Source organism: Dipodomys spectabilis, unplaced genomic scaffold, assembly GCF_019054845.1.
Source record: "Dipodomys spectabilis isolate Male_0828 unplaced genomic scaffold, ASM1905484v1 ptg000262l, whole genome shotgun sequence".
Classification (NCBI taxonomy): domain Eukaryota; kingdom Metazoa; phylum Chordata; class Mammalia; order Rodentia; family Heteromyidae; genus Dipodomys; species Dipodomys spectabilis.
In genome coordinates, this window is record NW_024870939.1 from 1,629,535 (window position 1) to 1,647,962 (window position 18,428).

The following is an 18,428-nucleotide window of genomic DNA, read 5'->3' on the forward strand; positions in this document are numbered from 1 at the left end:
ATGCGTGCGTGCGTGTGTGTGTGTGTGTGTGTGTGTGTGTGTGTGTGTGTGTGTGTGTTGGTCGTGGGGCCTGAACTCTGGGCCTGGGCACTGTCTCTCAGCTCTTCAGCTCAAGGCTAGTGCTCTACCACTTGAGCCACAACGCCACTTCCAGCTTTTTCTGCTTATGTGGTGCCAAGGAATCAAACCCAGGGCCTCATGCATGCAAAGCAAGCACTTTGCCACCGAGCCATCTTCCCAGCCCCAGGCAGGTTTATAAAAACTTTGAGAAAGAGGTTTAAAGAATAACAAGCCTCCAATCACTAACAGGCTTTGTTCTCTGAGTTGATACTATTTCAAGAGTTTGAAATCAACCCAGGAGTGTGCTAGGTAAGTACTTTATCACTTAAGCTAAGCCTGCAGCCCTTTGAAGTTCTTAACGTATGAGAACATACAATCTTCTGTGTTCATACCATTTGGAGTTGGTTCTGTTACTAGTGATAATGGATATCTACATGAAATCAGGAATAAAATCTTTTAAATACAAAAAGAGTAATGTCAAGAGTTGGCTGCTTAACTTGTATGCTGACAAGTATGTAGTCAGTAAAGATACTGTCTGAAAGGTTCAGTAAAGAGATATGATGATTAATCAAGACTGACAATTGATGGAAAAGCAGCTGTATTAATAAAGCATAACTCTGGTGTGTCTTTTAGGGTGTTTCAGAATGGATTAAGGATTAAATAAGGAGTATAGTCTGGGGCAAGGCCAAGTAATTCCACACCATTTCCAAACTACCTTTATCATAAATGAATATTCATTTGGCTGCTAAACTTTTACTTTCTGAAGTTTTGACAAGCAACCAAACTCATAAAGTTAAAGATGAAGAAAAGCATATAACAAATATCAAAGAAATTTCCTTGAAATTTAGAGGATCATTTGGGAATAGCTTGAAACATATATTCCAAATAAATTGCAAAGCCTACAAGAAATTGACAAATATTAGATGTATACAAAATGCCAAGTGAACATTAACAACTTAAACATATAATGAACAATGAGACTGAAAAAATAATTAAGAAGTCATTCAAAACAGAAATGCCCATTACTAGACAGGTTCTGAACTCTACCAGATCTTTACAGAAGACCTAACATCAAAGATCCTTAAATTATTCTATAAAATAGAACTGTAAAGAATGCTACCAAATGTATTTATTCTGTGAAGCTTGATACTAAAAACTGGATAGAGTCAAACACACACACACATACATACATATACCACACATGCACACACATGCACATACACACACAAAAAATTACAAATTTTCTTGAAGAATATCGACAAACAAATTCTTGATAAAATACTTGAAAACAGAATATTATAATGAAACAGGAACCATCATATTTTTAAGCCAACATATTTTTAAAAGATCATATACAATAAGGAAGCTAGTTTCATTCCAGGGGTGCAAGGAAAGATGGTGTGAATCCATAAATGTAATATATCACATTAATAGAAAAAAGGATGAAAAATCACATCATCATCTCAATACATGATGAAAAAGCCACTGAAAATTCAACCCCCTTCATGATAGAAGCCAGAAGGAAACTATGACTAGAGGGAATATATTGAGCACAACAAAAATATTACAGGACAAATCTATAGCTAACATCATATTGCATGGAGAGAAATTTGACAGTATTTCCACTGATGTAAAAACTGAGACAGGATTAAAAACCACTCCACTCTTATTCAAAAAGGAAATGAAAATCACAACACTGAGATTCCATCTCACCTCAGTCAGAATGGCTATCATCAAGAAAACAACAAATGCTGGTAAAAATGTTGTAGAAAAAGAACTCTTACAAGAGTTGGTGAGAATGAAAATTAGTATAGTTTCACTAAGGTTATCAGTATAAAAGTTTTTCAAAACACTAAAAACAGAACTACTGTATGTCCCTGTTATAGTATTCCCAAGAAAATATTTGAAGAAATATGATATGCAATATACAATACAGATAAGTACACACCCAGAATATTATACCTGTATTTTAATACCTAAGCTATGGAAAATGTTTTGGTATCTGTTCTGTTATGGTATTCCCAAGCAGATATTTGAAGAAATGTAAGTCAATATACAATAAAGATAAATGCACATCCATAATAACTATACTTGTATTTACAATACCCATGTTTTGGAAAATGTTTTGGTATCTTTCAACCAGGGAGTACATTTTTCAAAATATGGTATAGCGCAATGGAGTATTAGACATAAACATTAACGAAGTGCCATTTACAGAACAAAAATGGAGACTATTTTGGGTGGAGAGATACAGTAGGAGTGGTAAGGTGAAAGCAGGGTATCATGGGGTGAATATGATTGAAGTACACTATGTGTATTAAAATAAAAATCTAAAACCTATTCAAAACTGTAAGAAACAGGATAGGAAAGAAGAATGAAAACAACTAATAGAAGCAAAGTATATTCATATATGGACATATCATAGTGAAATCCCTCTGTACAATTAATACATACTAATACAAGAAAGAAAGTCCTTAGCTCTATATTTTGGAGTTATGGCAGCACTTTAGGTAAGCAAAGGCAATCATTACAGGCCTTAGTCCTTTATCTTTTTCCCCCCTCCCCCCTAGTCGTGGGGCTTGAACTCTGGGCCTCAGTGCTATCCCTCAGTTCTTCAGCTCAAAGCGAGTGCTCTACCACTTAAACCACAGCACCACTTCCAGTTTTCTGGTGGTTTATTGGAGATAAGAATTTCATGGACTTTCCTGCCCAGGCTGGCTTTGAACCGAGATCCTCAGATCTCAACTTCCTGAGTAGCTAAGATTACAGGTGTGAGCCACCGGCGCCCCCCTCCTTTATCTTTTAACCTAGACTATATAAAGCAAATTCCTTCCAACTCTTCATATAGTTTCTAGTCAATTTCTTTCAAATATCTCCCATTGAATTTATTTTTAGGTCAGTTTATAATCCAGAAATTTCTTTTGGAAGCACTCTAGTTTGTCATCCTAATTTTTAGATTCTAGGTTAAGAGCAAAATAACTAGTCTAAATGTGCTCTAACAAGAATAAAATAAAAGAGGATTTTATTCTAGTTCAGTCGATCTTAAACTGAGGCACGCATCAGGATCACAAGAGGAACTCATTAAAACACAGACACCTGAGCCAAAGTCCCAAACATTTTATTTAGAAGGTGTATTAGGCCTGAGTTTTTGCGTTTTCAGCAAGTTCTCTGGTGATACTAACACTATTATTCCAAAGACTACAAATATATTAGGTAACATTCTTTCATGAAACAATAAATGATCTATTCAGCTTTTTGACATATTTCTGACCCTACTGACTGAAACTGAATGAACAGTCAATTCATATTCCCAAGGCTTTTATACAAGCACAATTAATTTAATAATCTACTTAGCAGTCTCATTTATCATTTTCTAACACATTTAAAAATCAACAAAAAATTGTTATGTGTATTACATCATTCATATATTCATATAGGAACAAGAATATTATTCTTTATGTGTTAGATTTAATTCAGCGATGAAAGGAGTTCCAGATATCTGTCATCATTTAATTTACAAGTGAGCCAGTTTTTTAGATCTCTCGGTGTCCTTTCCTTGCCATTAAGAAATCTCTGAGGCTTCACACTGAGTATTCTACAAATTATTTTCTAAGATGCCATAACAACAGCACAATTGCAAAGGATGACAGAAAAAACAACAACAAAATATTTAATCAGCCTCTTGACGCTTTTAAAAAGCCCTTGAAAATAACCATTAATTCTTTCTCACTTATATCAATGGCTTATCTAATTGTCCAATTACTTGATGTCCAAAAACCCAGTTTTATAAACACTTATCCAGAACTGAAAATAAAAGTTTCAAGTTTCAGTGGTTGACTTCAGTTAGCTAATGTGACAAGAGGACAAAGAGCTCTTCCATTTTCACAAAACATGGACAGAGGCCCTCTGTGCAGGGATATTAATATGCTAAGAGAACAGCTTTTGAAAGAACAGATGCACTCAATGTCAATCAGCTAGACTTTAGAAATTAATGACCTTCACTAGCTTTGCTTAGTCATTTCTTTACTGCCAACTTTCTTGGGCATCAAAGTTCAAGACAGTTTGACAGAGTTAAGATACATTCCAAGAATACAATGCTCAACTCTACATAAATTTACCAGCTTATTCAGTGGACCTAACTCTGCTCAGACTTACCCAATTCAAGATGCTTTGGATAGCAGAGGCTAAAGGACCAGATAATTGCTAGATTATAACAACTCATATGCTATTTCTTCTCTTTTTTTTTTTTGCCTTACGTATGTCAATAAGAAATCATCTGCCACAAATTGGGTAAAAATATTTACGCTAAATGCTATGAACATAACGCACCTTTATTTATCTTTAAGAACTATACTCACTAAAACAGAATCTGTAAGACCTAAATACTCATTGGAATTTTCAAGTCAAGAAAGATAGTAAGCCTTAAGGTTTTATGTTCCGCTAAATTAAAGAAGCTGTGCAGAAGCTGCATGAGCTGCTGCTTACCCAAGGAGTAGAGAACATTTTTTAACTAGGTTTATGTAGCTATAGAGTTCCATCGAATTTTTCACACAGGAAAAATAGTGAACTTGGTGTGAGTCTTATACCAAATAAAGGCTGAATCATGTAGCTATAACAAAAAGTAGTGCAGGAAAGCACAGTCTTTTTAGTTTAAACAAACAAAACCCAGAAATCTACATTTGAAAAGCATCCTGAAAACTCTTAAAACTATGTTAATACTAGAGTAAGTAAAACATTAAATGACTTTTTGGCAATATAATCAATTATAAATATATGCTATAATTCACTGTCTCTATGAGTAACCAAGTAAAAAAAAGTAAGACCTAAGACTTTGGACAGAAGGAATGGGAAGCAAAATATAAAATTTCTGACTAGTTCACTGGAGCTGGTAACAAAGCAATTAAGATTTCAGTATACCCTGAATACTGGGCCCATCTGGAAGAGTTCCAAGTAATAATGGTTTTATTAAACATGGTTCCTTAGTAAACTATAGGTGCAAAGTAATTTGTAAAGACTAGAGAGATTCATCATTTTTAGTATTTAACAAATGAATACAAAAACTGAACTAGAATTTCTCAGAGATTAAAGTAGTTCATGCCTAAAGTAGTTCATTCCTAAAATTTTTAATAGTACACACACACACACACACACACACACACACACTCACACACACACACACACACATGCACAGAAGAGCCAATATACTGCCCCTCAGAGGAAATAATTCTAAACTCCAATCCAATTATGACAATAAATGCATAATGCATAGGTCTTGTGATACCATAAATTTAAAATCCAGATGTGACATTTTTAGCAACTTTTAAGCTAAGAGGACAAGTTAGATGTCTCTCTCAAATACCTACCCTATTATTGTAAAAAAATGGAAAGAATGGGAAACACTGCAATGACTTCTGGGAATTCTGAAATTCTGCTGTGCAGAAGTTGCATGAGCTGCTGCTTGTCCAAGGAGCAGGGAACATTTTTTAACTAGGTCTGACAGAAACTTTCAGTTGTTTAGTTTCCTGAAAGTATGGCTTTGCCTTTGTCTTGATCTTCCTTGTATCTACAAATAAGACATTATAGAATATGAGAATAAATTAAGGCACATGCACATGTGTACACAGACACACAAACACAGACACACAAACACATGTACATACATTTCTGCCACCTTGGCTACTGAGCAGTTTTCTTAGGCTATTTCCTATTCAAAAAGGTCATAGACACACATTCATATTTCTTTATATTCAAACTGACTGGTTCTTTAGGTAATATATAGCTATCTAAAAAGGTTAGTTGACTTTTTTTTGGTAGGAGGAAGCTGTACCAGATGTGACTTCAGCCATATCCCCATCTTTAAAATTTTTTTTAAAAATTCTCCCCACCCCCTTTTTTCTACACTAGTTTTCAGACAGGGTTTCACACTGTGCCCTGTGGCCAGCCTTGGACCATGATTCTCCTCTCCAAATTCAAAATAGCTGGGTCTAGGTGACTTTACTTATTTGATTGCAGTCATGTTATGAATCCAATGCTTATATCAACAAATATTTTTTTGAGACATGTGACTTACTTCAGATTTAGCTTCAAGTTCTAGGAGGTACAAAAAGTTTACTTTCTTCTTTTCCTTTCTGAGCCATTTCATTCAAATGATAGGATATATTGGGTACTAACAAAATTTTAACCCTGATGTTGTTTGTGATAGATGGCTAAAATACAATGGGTTTCTGTACATTCAAATAAAATTTTAATTATATATTTGCCAGTTGAAATTAGAAAAGGTTGCATATTTTATCCATCAAGTCTGAATATGCCTAGATCAGTTCCTTTATATCCTGCAAATTCTTTTCTCAGATTATTTATTGTGACTGAAACACCCAATCAGATTGTAATGTCAAATCAAGTGAGATCAATAGTAATAAAATAAATAATGTTGGCAATATTTATCAAATTTCTGCTGGAGGCTACATACTCATTTGTTACATTATCTGCTTTCTAGTTACTTCAAGTATAATACCATCAAAAGTTGAATTATGAAAAATACTTCTGGCAAGCTCTAAAGTCTATATCATGTATCTTAGGTATCTTTTGTATGCATGTTTATTAAAATATCATTAATTTCCTATTGATTTCTGTACGAGTCAGCTTTATCATAAATAATAAACAACTTCTAAACTTCAGTGGCTTATAAAACAGGTATAATCCTTACTTAAATTGTTGTTTGCTAGGAATCAGGTATTCTGTTTCATGACATTTTAATTATTGAACTTAATTAGAAAAGTAAAAAAACTCCTTTTTGGGACATTCTATAAGGTAGAAGAGAGACACAGTAATGGAAAAACCACTGAATGCCTTAAAGCATCTCCTGAAAAGTAACAAAAAAAAAAGCCCCTCTTATTTCCATTTCACTAAAATAAGCAAGTTATATAGCCAAGTCTGACACACACTGACACACACACACACACACACACACACACACACACACACACACAAGACTAGATAACTGAGAAGAGTAAAATCTACTAAGACAATTTATCAAAACAGACTGAGTACAGCAACTGCTGGCATGTTCATGTTCAGGAATGTCGGTGCCATCAAATCTACTCTGCCACCAAAATTAACTTCCTTAATTCTTCTCTATGAGGTTTGATATGAGAATAACTACGCGGTTAATTGTGTCCATATGAAAGATATGAGAAGATATCACTGAGCTATCACCTTGTTGTTGACATTCTGGCCACAAAATTTTCTGAGAAATCTACTAATATTATTGAAGATTCCATGCATGTGACAATTTTCTATTGTTACATTTAATTTGGGGTTCGTTTTATGTCTTGGATATTTATACTCATGTTTTTAATCAATGTAAGCAAAATTAAACATTAATTCTTCTAATATTCTTTTCGCCTTTCTCATCCTTCTGAGATTTCTACAATGTACTACTTAGCATGCCTCATAGGTCCTTTACCCCTGTTCAGTTTTCTCCAAGTGAATGACTTTAATTCTTGAAATTCAATGGTTTCCATTTTCCTCTCTTCAAACTTATTGATTCTTTTTCCTATTCAAATCTGTCACTGAATCCTTCTAATAAAATTTTCACTTCATCTATTGTATTCTTCAGCTTTAGAATTTATTTTCTGTTTCCTTTCTTTCCTCTCTATTGGTAGTTCCTTATTTTTTTAGATATTATTTCCTTAAATTTCTCCATATTTTCCTTTAGGATTTTAAGTCCCTTTAAGAATTGAGACTACTTATGTAATGGCACAGGAAAAAAAAATCTGTGATAATATTTCTGCAGTGGTATAAAGGAATAGAAACAGCAAATTAAGATGGACATGTAACTTCATGGTACCTATGATGTAGTTCTCAGAAACTAATATTCCAAATAGAAATTTATTCCTATGTACACATAAGTCATGCATATTATTTTTCTTCCATGTTCTAGTTTTGGTGGCACAAGTCAAAGTCTCCAACACTTAAGTTGTAGTTAGCTAGAGAATAAATGACCCAGCTTCTACATTAATTCACAAGAGATTTCTTCTAAGACTCCCAATGGATGTTGACACTGCAAACAATATCAAGTCCTATAAAATTCTACCTTTGTATCTATGTGGGATTAGTTTCAGGATCTGTTATAAATAACTAAAGTAATAGATACACAAATCTCTTTTACAAAATTACTTAATATTTACATATAGTATATTCCTCTTCTGCCACACACTTTCAATCAACTCTTGCTTATAATGTACGATACAAATAAATGCTATGTAAATAGCTCTTATACTGTATTGCTTAAGATATAACAATGTTCTGTAGAACAATAGTGATGGCTCTTTCTGAATATTTTATCCCACTTAACTACCATCAAATTCATATTTCCAAATTAGGTATCTTCCATTTAAGAACCTTAATATTACATTCCTTTTCCTAATTTACTAGTTCATGTTTAACATATATACTAGACCTATTAATTAATTTTTTTTTTTACTTCTATTTCTATTTTTGTTTCATGAGAGTACTTGGGCTTGAACTCAGAGCCTGAAACTCTCATTTGGCTTTCATGTTCATATTTGAGGCCTTACAACTTGAGACATACCTCTGGTCTAGCATTTTGCTGGATAATTGGAGACAGAGTTTTACAGACTTTTCTGCTTAGACTGGCTTCTACATGCAATCCTCTAGATCTTAGTTTTCTAAGCAGCTAGGATTATAAGCATGAGCTTCAGTCACCTGGCTGTCACTAGACTTTATTTTGACACATATGAATTCCTTCTTGTGATTCATCTTTTTTGTAAGATTTTAGAAAAAGTTCATAAATGTTCCAAATTCTTAATTTTTAATTTTTCAATATCTAGTAAGCATTTCAGTGTCACTAGGAATGTTAAAAAATTACTGTGGGGTTTAAATTTTTTTAAACTTATAAAGTAATACATTCAGAGGAGAAAAAAAAAACTTCAAAGGTAAACTTTTTCTTAGACTGCTTATGCTTATTTTCTTTTTACCTTTTTTTCTTTTTCTTTTCTTTTCTTTTTTTAATTATTGTGAAAATACCGTTCGGAGGGGTTACAATAACATGAGCAAGGTAATGAGTACATTTCTTATCAAGCATTGTTGCCTCCTCCTTTGTTTCCCCTACCATCCTTTCCCATCTCTCCCCCTCCCCCCCCCTCCCTGCACATCCTCCCCATCCCTCGGCCAAAGCTGTAAAGTCTGTTTTTACTTCCAGCAGGAGGATACTTGCCCAGAGCTCTGGGGAGCAGCAGCAGAGCTAGGGATCTGTGAGCCCTGTGTCCTGCCAACCATGGAGCAAGTAGGCTGAAGCCCCAGCCTGGGGCTCCACCCACCATTCCCAGTGATAGCAGTGAAGAGGGCTCTGCTGGCCCAGGCTGCAGCGCGTTTGAAAGTCGCCGTCCAGCTGCACCAGCTCGGGCTGTGGTCTGCCTCCAAGAGCTGTGCCTGTCCCCGCCGGCCCTGGAGCTGAGGTGCCGCAGCCCCCACGATGGGGAGGTGGGCCCTGGACCTGTCCTTCGTGTTGACCCTGGGGCTGGTCCTGCTCTACTACTGCTTCTCCATCGGCATCACCTTCTACAACAAATGGCTGCCGCAAGGCCTGCGTGGTGCTGAGCTGGACTAACTACCTCAGGAGAGTGGCCCCCACAGCACTGGCAACAGCACTTGATGTGGGCTTGTCCAACTGGAACTTCCTCTACATCACCGTGTCACTGTACACAATGACCAAATCCTCTGCCGTGCTGTTCATCTTGATCTTCTCTTTGATCTTCAAGCTGGAGGAGCTGCGTGCAGCCCTGGTCCTGGTGGTCCTCCTCATCGCCGGGGGGCTCTTCATGTTCACCTACAAGTCCACTCAGGTCAATGTGGAGGGCTTCACTCTGGTGCTGGGGGCTTCATTCATCTGGGGCATCCGCTGGACCCTCACCCAGATACTTCTGCAGAAGGCTGAGCTGGGCCTCCAGAACCCCATCGACACCATGTTCCACCTGCAGCCTCTCATGTTTCTGGGGCTCTTCCCTCTCTTTGCCATATTTGAAGGTCTCCATTTGTCCACATCTGAGAAAATCTTCCGTTTTCAGGACACAGGGCTGCTCCTGAGCGTGCTTGGGAGCCTCTTCCTTGGCGTGATTCTTGCCTTTGGTTTGGGCTTCTCTGAGTTCCTCCTAGTCTCCAGAACCTCCAGCCTCACTCTGTCCATCGCTGGCATCTTTAAGGAAGTCTGCACCCTGTTGCTGGCGGCTCACCTACTGGGCGATCAAATCAGCCGCTTAACTTCTGCCTCTCCGGAATATCCCTGCATGTGGCCTTGAAAGCCCTGCCATCCAGAAGCCTCAGCTTTCCCATGTCAGCCCCCTTCCCTGACACTCTTCGCCTCCGGTCGCCCTTCCACCCTGCTGCGCAGCCCGGCCCCCTTCCCCTGGCTGCCGGCCTGCCACCAGCTCTGGGGGGACACGGGTCCCCTGGAGAGGACATGCACCCTGGCTGCACGGATCACTGGTCTGTCTGTCCCAAGGGGACGGTGGCCCTGAGCCCCCGAAGTGCCTGGTGTCCAGCCCGGACCTGGAGCTGCTGCTGCAGAGCAGCCAGCAGGACGAGGACACCGAGGAGGGAGAATACTTTGTGGCCCAAGCGAGGACCCGAGCCCCTGCTGCCGCAGCCTTCGAGACCCCGACACCCAGCAGCTCAGAGCTGGCAGAGAGGTCGCCCTGCCCGGAGCCCAGGCCTGGGAGTCGCAGGGCAGGACCCTGCAGTGGGCCGGGGTTCCTGGCCTTGCCCTTACCCTCTGAAGCTAGAGCCTGCCCATGCGGTGCCGGGAGCCATGTTGGACCATGCAGTAAGGGCGGGGGTGAGCTCTGCTGGCCTAGCTGAGAGCCAGCATGGCCTCCTGGGGCCTCCTGGGGCTGGGGGTGGGGCCTGACTGGGCTTCCTAGCAGTTGGGAAGTAGACCTCATCACCTGGACTGTGTTCATCGAGAGCAGATCTATTATAGTTTGGAGATGAATGTCAAAGTCCACTGTTGTGTCTCTCGCCCTGCCCCCCCTCTCGCCCTGCCCCCCCCCCCCCTTCCCGAGCAGGGCAGGGAGAGCCGGCCTCCTGCTGCTCACCAGCTTCTGTGCTGAGCCTAGGCATCCTTGGGCCCCTTCACTCTTGCAAGCAGGAAATAAATGAGCACTTGCTGGAGATTTAAAAAAAAAAAAAAGGATTCTTTTTACCTTTTTTTCTTTTCTTTCTCTCTTTCTCTCTCTCTCTCTCTCTCTTTCTCTCTTTCTTTCTTTTTTCCAGTCGTAGGGTTTGAACTCTGGGCCTCGGTGCTGGCCCCGAACTTTTCAGCTCAAGGCAAGAGTTCTACCACTTGAGCCACAGCACCATTTCCAGTCTTCTGGTGGTTAATTGCAGATAACAGTCTCACAGACATTGCTGCCAGGGCTGGCTTTGAATCCTGATCCTCAGATCTCAGCCTTCTGAGAAGCTAGGATTACATGAGTGAGCCACTGGTGCCAGGCTTCTTTTTACCTTGAAGTCTGAATTTTTACTGTTTTTCTTGTATTTAGTATTTTTTTTCAATCTTTAGATGGAGGTCTTCAGGTTAGGCCTATTTTACCTCTGATATGAACAGTATTTCCACCAATAATTTTTTGTCTTACTTCTTTTTCTCATTGCATTATGTGTGAATTTTTTTTTAGCATTTTTGACCTCATGTATCTTACTTATTTGGATGCAGTAATTATATGCTGATCTAAAGATCAATTTGATTATATCTGTTATTCGCTATGATTAGTATAGTTTGGATTTTTGTGCTTATCAAGTCCTTCCTTCAAGCAGGTGGAAGACAAATAATTAGATATAAGACCAACTCATAGCTTCAGGTGCTCTGGAAAGGGGAAACAGAGTAACAAACTTATGGTCTTCAAATATTTTTCTATCTAGTACAATGATTCTTTTGTCTTGAGACCATGAAGTCTCTGGAGTACAGTTTCCTTAGATTTTAGCCATTACCATTACAGAAACAGCAGCACAAATACAAGGATTTTTCCAGAGTATTAAATCAGAATTTAAAAAAAATAAAGAAGGTATAGCATGACCCTATATTAGATCATCTCCCTATCATTCTGTATCCTAAATATTGAAGATTTGATGGCGATTTAAATTTGTTACTTATACCTTTAGAGCTATTTCCAAATTAAGTGTAATTACTTTTGTCTTTCTGAGTTTGCAGTTTGTCCTCTCAAGCTACAAGAGAAGCACAACAGAAAGGTTCAGTGGCACATATCTGTAATCCTAATGACAAAGAGAAGCACTACTAGAGCGATCACAGCCCAGGCTAGTCCAGGCATAATATGTGACCCTACCTCAGAAATAATCAGCACAAAAGGGGGCTAGCAAAGAACCTCAAGAAGTAGAGCATCTACTCAGCAACTACAAGGCCTTAAGTTCAAATCCTGGTACTATTTAAAATAAACATCCATAAATATTCTTCAAAACAGCAGTAGATAATATTTTCTTTAAAAACCCCTCTCTAAATATCCTACAAATCTCATGCTGGGAATGTGGCTTAGTGGTAGAGTGGTTGGCTAGCATGCATGATGCCTTAGGTTTGATTCCTCAGTACTACATAAAGAGAAAAAGCCAGAAGTGGTTCTCTGGCTCAAATGGTAGGGTGCTAGCCTTGACCAAAAGAAGCTCAGGGACAGTGCTCAGGCTCTGTGTTCAAGCCCCAGGACTGGCAAAAAAATAAAATAAAAATAAAATAAATCAAAAACATTGAGAAATCTCTTCTCTTTGGGGGTTATCTATTATACTTTATTTGTATCTCTGTGTCAACACTGACTATATCTGAATTATTAATACTAGAGGGATGTTCTTTTCAGAATAGGGGCTTTAGAATTTATCTGAATGACTCCTGAACCTAATATCCAGGGGAATAACAAAATGCTGAAACAAGGACATAGGATGACCCATTGCAACAAGGATACCCACAGGACAGTATATTAGAAACAAACTTTACAAACAAACTTCGGGTGGGGGTGGGGAAGGGGGAGGAATGTGGGAGGTGGGGGAGGGAAAGCATAGGGGACAACAACAAGGGAAGGAGTAACAATGATCAACAAGTAAAGTGCTCATTGCCTTACTCATGTAACTGTAACCCCTCGGTAGAGCAGCTTTACAATAAAATAAAATAATCTATAAAAATTATATAACTTGCACTAAATAATAATAAAAAAGAAGTGAAATATTCTGAAGTTACCATTCTAGTATCACACTGAGAGTCTACTAGCAAGAGTTAACATGAGTAAAACCGTAGTTTTAGAAACTGTATAGAATGTAGGGCTGTTTTTTTGCTCTTTATCTAAATTTTTAGAAATAAATAAAAAATTATTTCCACAGAAATTATCAACAAATACTAGGATTAAACTGGCATCAGCATTTTAAAGGAGTGGTACATTTTCATGGTACTTGTTTTTTTAAGCTTGGAATTCTCTTAAGTTGGGAGTTATATTCTTTCCATTGGAAAAAGAGAATGTCTATATAAAAAGTAGCTGCCATACTACACCAAAAACCTAAGTAATCCAGATTTTCTTAACCCTAACATATTACTTCAAAAATGTTAAATTATAGTAGATTATAGGGATGATAATACTGTTACAAAAGACTCTTAACTTAGAACCCAAAATGAACCGAATTTGGCATTTCCCTAAAATCCACTTTCTTAAATAATTTAATAGACTATATTATTTTATTAAACATTAATTAATGTGCTAAAACTTACCATTTGAAAGTGCACAAACCATTTTAGTGTGTTCATATGATGGTGAAGAAATCAACACTGTTAATTTCAGAACCTTTTCAGCATCTAACAAAGAAGCTGTGGCAAATTAAGTCATTCTTTCAATGTCCAGTCCTCCACAAGCATCAGCAAACACTGATTGAGGTGTTGTTTTTTTACAATATAGATTTCTCATTTGTAGACATTATATGGAAATTGATTCAAATGTGTCTGGATTTTTTCACTAACTAAAATATTTTTAACATTTATTCATATTTCAGCATTTTAATACTTCAACTTCTTTATAGCCAAATAATATCTAATTATGGAGATTTGGCATTGTTTATATATCTATTCATCACATGGCAGAAATTTGTGTTATTTCTACTTTGGACTACCACAAATGTGTTTTCAATTCTCTTATATTTTACCCAGAAGAGCAACTGCTAGGTTATATGTCAATGTCATAACAATTTAAGAAACAGCCAGATTGTTTTCAAACGTGGCTATAGTATTTTATATTCCCAAGGGTTTTAATGTCTTCACATACAAACCAATTTCAGCTATTATCATTTGGAGTATAACCATCTTCATCAGTATAAAATAATATTTCATGGTTTTGATTTGCATTTTCCCAACACCTTTTATTATATATCTTCTCTAGAGAAATAATTTTTCAGATCTTTTTGCCCATTCTTACTATTGAGTTGAAATAGTTCTTTATATATTTTGGATATTATTTCTATATCAGTTACTTGACCTGCAAATATGTTCTCCAATAGATCCTTATTTTTTGTATGAATTAAGCCCACAGCAAATAAGAAAAACTTATTTTAAAAGAAGCAGTTTTTAAGGGGGACCAAGATGGCAATGGGACAGTAGGGAAACACCACAGTTCTCTCCAACCAAAAAGAGAGTTCAAGTTCCAATGTTTAATTTCCCCAAGAGATAGACAACAACAAAAAGACGAATACCCAGAGAAAAACAGGAGGCAGAAAAAAAAAAGAAAGAAAGAAAGAAAAGGAAGAATTTCAGAACAGAGAAGCATGAAGACCCCCTCCCCCAACCTTTACTGACTGTGCAGCAAGGCACCAAGCTGCAGCCAGCCCGGCCCAACGGATCACAGATCACCTGCACAGAAGACCCCTGAGGTACCAGTGTCGGACCTGCTGATCGTGGCACACAGAGAAACCTCAGAGCCGCAAGCCTGAACGAAGACCCTCTCATCCAGCCCTCACTCTCTGAGCAGAGGGGCTCCATCCCGCCAAAGCCACTCGGCCCCATGGCTGGAACCCCAGAAGTACACTGGTCTCCCACAGAATGCCAGTACAGAAGACCTGCAAGGTACTGGTGCTGATCCAGAAAGCACAAACTGAAACAAACCTCAGTGCTCAGAACCTGCACAGAGACCCCTTCCCCACCCCTCGGTCAAAGGCCAGCCTGCACGTCACCCAGGGCACTGCCAATCCCCCTGCACCAACCCGAATAGCATCAACAGAGGCAGAGACAGAGGAGAAACTGATGCAGAGCCACCACCACCCTGCCCAGCCCATCACGCAACCCAGCCAACCCAGCCCGCAGCACTCAGCCTGCCCACATTGCCTGCGTTGAGCTGTGCCACTTGCCCGCACTGCCAGCCCACAGCACACAGCCAGTGGCACCAACTGGGACATCATCAACATAGGCAGAGACAGAGGAGAAACACTGACAAAGAGCCACTTGGCCCAGCCCACAAGCATCTCAACTGAACACTGACTGCAGCGGCAACCAGCAACCTACATCACACAGAAACAACTAGCTCCAGGGTAAGTACCCTGCAGGGAACAGCGTATCCCTCCTCAAGAGAGACCAGAGCTGGGGGTAACCCCCAAATCTTGACCCAGACCCCCTATCCCAACACCTGGTCTACAGGACCCACTAAAACTGGGAACTGTTCAATTGTTCCACCAGCCCGTGAAGTACATCCAGCCAGCCAGGCTAGATCAAGAGCGCCCCTGGAAGGGAGCTTAAACACCCAAGCCAGGAACAGCACCCATGGATCACAACAGCCAACAGGGGAAGAAACTTGAACTATGTACTTCAGGCTGTGTAACCCTGGCAGGATATACATTAGCACAGGTCCAACTGGCATGCCCTAGGCCAGGGACCTGGAGCCAGGACCAGCCCTGGTGAACGGGTTCCTCAGCAACACAACCAACTCCTCCCCAATTGAAGTCAGATGCTGGGCATAGACTGAGCAGAGGGTGAAAAACAGGGAACTGCACCCCCTGGGAATTACGCTCATGACAGCAACAGACCTGGGTGTCCAGGGCAAGAGAACCAGAAGCTCAAACCCCACCAGAACCCAACTGGTATATCCCAGGCTGGGAATTGGGCAACTCAGAATGCCAGCATCTGATAATAGTCAGGAGCTCAGGTTGGTAAGGTGGCTCTGCGGTAGAGTGCTTGACTTGTGTGAATGAGGCCCTGGGTCTGATTCCTCAGCACCACATAAGCAGAAAGGTCCAGAGGTGATGCTGTGGCTCAAATGGTAGGGTGCTAGCCTTGAGTTGAAGAGCTTAGGGACAGCGCCCAGGCTCAGAGTTCAGGCCCACGAATGACTAAAAAAAAAAAAAAAAAAAAAATCAGGAGCCCATACCAGACTCCAGCAACTGGGAGAGTACATCCAGCACACCTGATCTCGCCAAGAGCACCTACAGGAGTAAACAGGAGCAGTCTAGGTTGCTCAGTCCTTCTAAAGGCAGGAACTGCTGGTGATCTACACAGACAGCCGAAAGCCCTACATGGTCAGACTAGCAGCTGGAGGTCGGCCTCTCTCCCAACAGAACCAAGACCAGGTAGACTCTCTCAGCCAACCCAGAAACAGCAACCAAGCAAAGACAGACACCTATTGACCAAAACAGAATTTCAGATTAGTCTCCAATAATCCCTGAATCCCCATGCGAAAACCACAGAGAAAAATTACAAGGTTTATTAACCCAGGATAGCAAGCTACCCCCAAAAGCCAGCAGCCACCCAGGGGAGAACCCCAATGGAAGCAAAGCAGGAATGGAAGACAAAAGCTACATCCAAGAGATGCTGAAGGCAATGACTCAAGAATTAAAGTGAGAAATAGATCAGAAATTTAAAGAACACAGGAACAAATTATCAAAAGAGATTCAGGATTTCAAACAGGAGATGTACACAAAAATAGAGGCAGTACACACCTCACTAAAAGGTGAGATCAGTACTTTGAGAACCAACATCGAGTCCATTTCCTCCATGCAAACCACAATGGAAGCCATAGTTAACAGAGTGAATGAAATGGAATTTAGAGTGTCAGATACAGAAGACAGAATGCACCATCTGGACCAAAAAGTCACAGATATGGAAAAATCACTTAAATTATGCCAAAGGGAAATGCAAGAACAAGCAGATAGTGACAAGAAATTTAACCTTCGTATAATTGGAGTGGATGAAGGCAAGGAATAACAAAGCAAGGGAATGCAACACCTATTCAACAAGATTACCAATGAAAATGTCCCCCATCTTAAAAATGATAGATCTGAATAATAAATAATCTTGCATGCAGCAAAAATGAGGCAGGAGCTATACTACAGTGGGGGAAAAAATTAGAATCACTGCAGATCTCTCCACACAGACACTGAATGCAAGAAGCCTGGGAAAGTACAATCTGAGCCCTGAGAACCAATAACTGCCAGCCCAGACTGATAAATCCAGCAAAGCTAGCATTCACATTCGATGGAGAAGCTAAAATTTTTAATAGTAAAGAAAAACTAAATGAATTCTTAAACAATTAGTTAGCATTACAAAGAATAATAAGAGGGGGAACACCGCCTGAAGAAAGCAACCAGGAATGGGGACCCTCATCAGACAGGTATTAGTAGAAGTCTAATTTAGTAAACACAGGAGGAAAGGAAAGAAGAAAAACTTAGGAAAACAGGGAATGACAGGAACCACAATGCATCTCTCTATAATAACCATAAATATTAACGGACTTAATTCACCAATCAAAAAAAAAAAAAAAGAACTGCAGATTGGATCAGAAAACATGACCCATTCATCTGTTGCCTTCAGGAGACTCACCTCTCAACCAAACATACAAACAAACTCAGAGTGAAGGGATGGAAAAGGATCTACCAATGAAATGTTCTCAATAAGAAAGAAGGAGTAGTTATCCTGATATCTGACAAAATAAACATTTCATTGAAACCAATATGAAAAGATAAGGAAGGACACTACATATTAATACAGGGAACAATCCAGGAAGAGGATATTACCATTATCAACTTATGCTCCCCAAACATTGGAGCACACAAATATGTTAAGCAAGTATTCTCAAACTTATAGAATAAAATAGATCCAAAAACTATAATACTAGGAGACTTTAATACCCTACTCTCACCAAAGGACAGGTCTACCAACCAGAGGATTGGCAAAGAAGCTACCGAATTAAGTGAGGCCATACTTCAAGCAGAATTAACTGACATCTACCAAGTATTTCACCCTAAAATGACACAGTACACGTTCTTCTCAGCAGCTAATGGAACTTTCTCCAAAACAAACCATATCATAGTTCATGCAAGGAACTTAA

The 18,428-nt window shown here is 39.2% G+C and overlaps 2 protein-coding genes across 4 annotated transcripts in view; one reads left to right on the forward strand and one right to left on the reverse strand.

Moving 5' to 3' along the window:
- Nucleotides 1-18,428, reverse strand: part of Exoc6b (exocyst complex component 6B) — a 564,774-nt gene that overhangs the window by 203,542 nt on the left and 342,804 nt on the right. The window lies entirely within an intron of this gene.
- Nucleotides 9,542-17,305, forward strand: LOC122125129 (solute carrier family 35 member C2-like). The gene is given in 7 exon segments (XM_042699688.1): nt 9,542-9,657; nt 9,659-10,338; nt 10,341-10,397; nt 10,583-10,903; nt 11,642-11,655; nt 15,021-15,178; nt 17,230-17,305. Coding segments are annotated over 7 exon segments (1,407 nt in total). The 5' UTR covers nt 9,542-9,556.